At 30.3% G+C, this 3,130-nt stretch overlaps 1 protein-coding gene across 1 annotated transcript in view; it reads right to left on the reverse strand.

Moving 5' to 3' along the window:
• Positions 1 to 1,878: 1,878 nt before the first annotated feature.
• LOC107654328 (LIM/homeobox protein LMX-1.2-like) overlaps positions 1,879 to 3,130 on the reverse strand; it is a 68,000-nt gene continuing 66,748 nt past the window's right edge. Inside the window, exon 8 of the mRNA XM_016441366.1 lies at positions 1,879 to 2,728. Within this exon, the coding sequence (XP_016296852.1) occupies positions 2,571 to 2,728 (158 nt within the window). The 3' untranslated portion in view covers positions 1,879 to 2,570. The remainder of the gene's footprint in view (positions 2,729 to 3,130) is intronic.

The raw sequence follows: 3,130 nt of genomic DNA on the forward strand, positions 1-3,130 counted from the left end.
ATCTATACCACAAAACATTAGGAACAAATCCTGTTTATGCAAATATGGTTATTATGTCAACAACATGACAGGAATAACCCAATTTGTTGGACAAAATTACACTGTATTCTAGAATCATTCTTAAATCAAAGTTGAATGGTCGATTTATCAATATTTATAATAAATATTTGACCTTACAGTTTTTGCATCTGGCATTGTTGTCAAAAAAATGAAAAGAAAAAATGAAAACTTACTTAAATATCTTTTTGGTACGTAAACCTTTTTGTTTATTCTATAGCCTGTTTTGTCCAAGTACATCCCAATTACAGATATAATTTATGTGTAAACTAATATCTTTATTAACATGCATTGTCCTATTATTAAATAAATAAATTAAATAATGAAGAATCAGCGTCAAATACTCTGTGAGAGAAACCACGGTTCTTCTATATTCATTTAACACTAAAATATGATAATTTGTTATTATGAAATAATGTGTATTATAAATTTGTTGATGTTATTGTAAAAATTGGAACAGGAATGCGCACTTGAGCCAAAAAATCCCAGAGGCTGAACATCTCGATGTGTTCACGGGCAGAAAACAACCCTGCATGAGAGCCTCTTAAAGGGTCAAAAGTGTGGCGCTGAAGGCCCACATGGGGGCTTTCAGGGGTCAAAGTTCTGCGGTGTTGTTCAGTAAAGTCTCTTTGTAACGTGGATCTCTTGAGACGCGGAAACCTGCTGAAGTTTGGATGAACAGATATTGGTTTATGTACATAATAATCATAATCAGACAACAGAGAATATACAAACATCTTCTCTTACTGAAACTATTTTCAATTCACATTATTCTTTGTTCATTTTTTATTTATTTCAAATATCTCAAATGAAAACAAATTGAAGAAAAAGAAAACGAAAAATTGAAAAATTGAAAGTAAATTTTTTAATACAAACATATTCTCTTACTCAATTATCATTATTCTTTTCTTAATTTTTTTATTTATTTCAGATATCTCAAATGTAAATTTAAAACATATTTTGAGGCCAAAATGAACCATATATGTTTGACGGGCAATATTTTAAAATTAAAATTAAAAGTTATTTTTTTAATACAAACATATTCTCTTACTAAAACTTTTTTCAATTATCATTATTCTTTTGTTAATGTTTTTATTTATTTCCGACATCTCAAATGTAAAATTAAAGCATGTTTTGAGGCTAAAATGAACCATATATGTTTGAAATGGACTATATTTTAAAAGAAAAATTAAAAGTAATTTTTTTATATACAAACATCTCTTACTGAAACTATTTTCAATTCACATTATTCTTTTTTCATTTTTTATTTATTTCAGATATCTCAAATGTAAAATTAAAGCATATTTTGAGGCCAAAGTGGACCATATGTGACATGGACAATATTGTAAAAGAAAAATTAAAGGTTTTTTTAATATATATATATATATATATATATATATGCAAACATCTCTTACTAAAACTTTTTTCAATCTCATTATTCTTTGTTCATTTATAATTTATTTCAAGTATCTCAAATGTAAAATTAAAGCATCTTTTGAGGCTAAAATGAACCATATATGTTTGAAATGGACTATATTTTAAAAGAAAAATTAAAAGTAATTTTTTTATATACAAACATCTCTTACTAAAACTATTTTCAATTCACATTATTCTTTTTTCATTTATAATCTATTTCAAGTATCTCAAATGTAAAATTAAAGCATGTTTTCAGGCTAAAATGAACCATATATGTATGAAATGGACAAAAAAAAAAAAAAAAAAAAAAGTGAAAAGATTTTTTTTTACTATTTCTTTATTTTTAGTACCAACAAACTTTGGTAAATTTAGCAAGTTTGAGCAAAAATGCATCATTCTGCAACATCCAAGAACGCAAATGACAAATAAATAGCACAGCGAAATAAACATATACATCTTTAAACATCAACAATAATACTACACTCTCTTCCAGGGACTTACATAAAAATGGTTATGGTTCTTACTATAACACAGTTTGTTTTAAATAAAGCTTTGCAGGTTTACTTGGCACATGTACGTAATAAATAGCTAGTCGTCTTTATCAACACACAGCTGTTTCGGCTTGAGTTTATTTCAAAACATTTGAAATCCATATTCAACAACAACATTGTTGTACTGTATGCAGTGTTTTCAACTTTTTGCATGTATTGCATTTGTCTATTTATGGTCTAAACTTGTTTTGTAGGTTCAATATGCTGCAGTAAATGTCCTGCAGCTCCTCTAGAAATGTTTGGTTAAGATTTTTTTCTACAAAGTCTAGATGAAAACCTTCTCATCCCATCTTCACATACGCTTGGCCAGCACATCTTTGAACCTGGTTTGATTCAAGACCTCCCCAGCATGTCTTCTACAGCACAAAGCCAAGATCTGGTTTCATCTGTAGCGTGAGTCGTTTGGTTTGGTTGGGTTTTCTTGTCCTTACAGCCTCGAGATTCAAGTTGGCCTTATACTTGAGGTTTGCTGGTGTACGTGAGGCTGGCATTGCAGATAATGGATATTAGGTAGTTTTTGTGGGTGTTTAGTCTTAGGATTTGCTTTCAGGAGGCGAAGTAGGAGCTCTGCATGGAATAGAGGCGGTCGATGGGGTTTCCCACGCGGGTCTGAAGGGATCCGGCTTCTGACGCAGCCATGAAGCAGTCGCTCAGACTGGTCAGAGACGTGTCGCTGTCAATGTCGTGGAAAATCGAGTCGTTTCCTGAAGAAGGACAACAAAATGAGGTCTAGGTACTGAAAAAGTCACACGAAACAGCATTTTTAAAGAAAATATGAGTGGTGTGTGTTGTTCAAAAGTTTGGGCTCGGTACGATTTTTACATTTTTTGAAAGACATCTCTTCTGCTCACCAAAGCTGCATTTATTTGATCAAAAATACATCAAAAACAGTAATATTGTGAAATATTATTACCATTTAAAATAGCTGTTTTCTATTTGAATATATTTTAAAATGTAATTTATTCCCGTGAAGCAATGCTGAATTTTTAGCAGCTTCAGAAATCACACAGAATTCATTATATGCTGGTTTTGGAAACATTTCTTTTCAATGTCGAAAACAGTTGTACACCATCATATTTTTAACATAATTTTTTCCAGGATTCTTT

The sequence above is a fragment of the Sinocyclocheilus anshuiensis genome, unplaced genomic scaffold (genome assembly GCF_001515605.1).
Source record: "Sinocyclocheilus anshuiensis isolate Anshui unplaced genomic scaffold, SAMN03320099.WGS_v1.1 scaffold163, whole genome shotgun sequence".
Lineage (NCBI taxonomy): Eukaryota > Metazoa > Chordata > Actinopteri > Cypriniformes > Cyprinidae > Sinocyclocheilus > Sinocyclocheilus anshuiensis.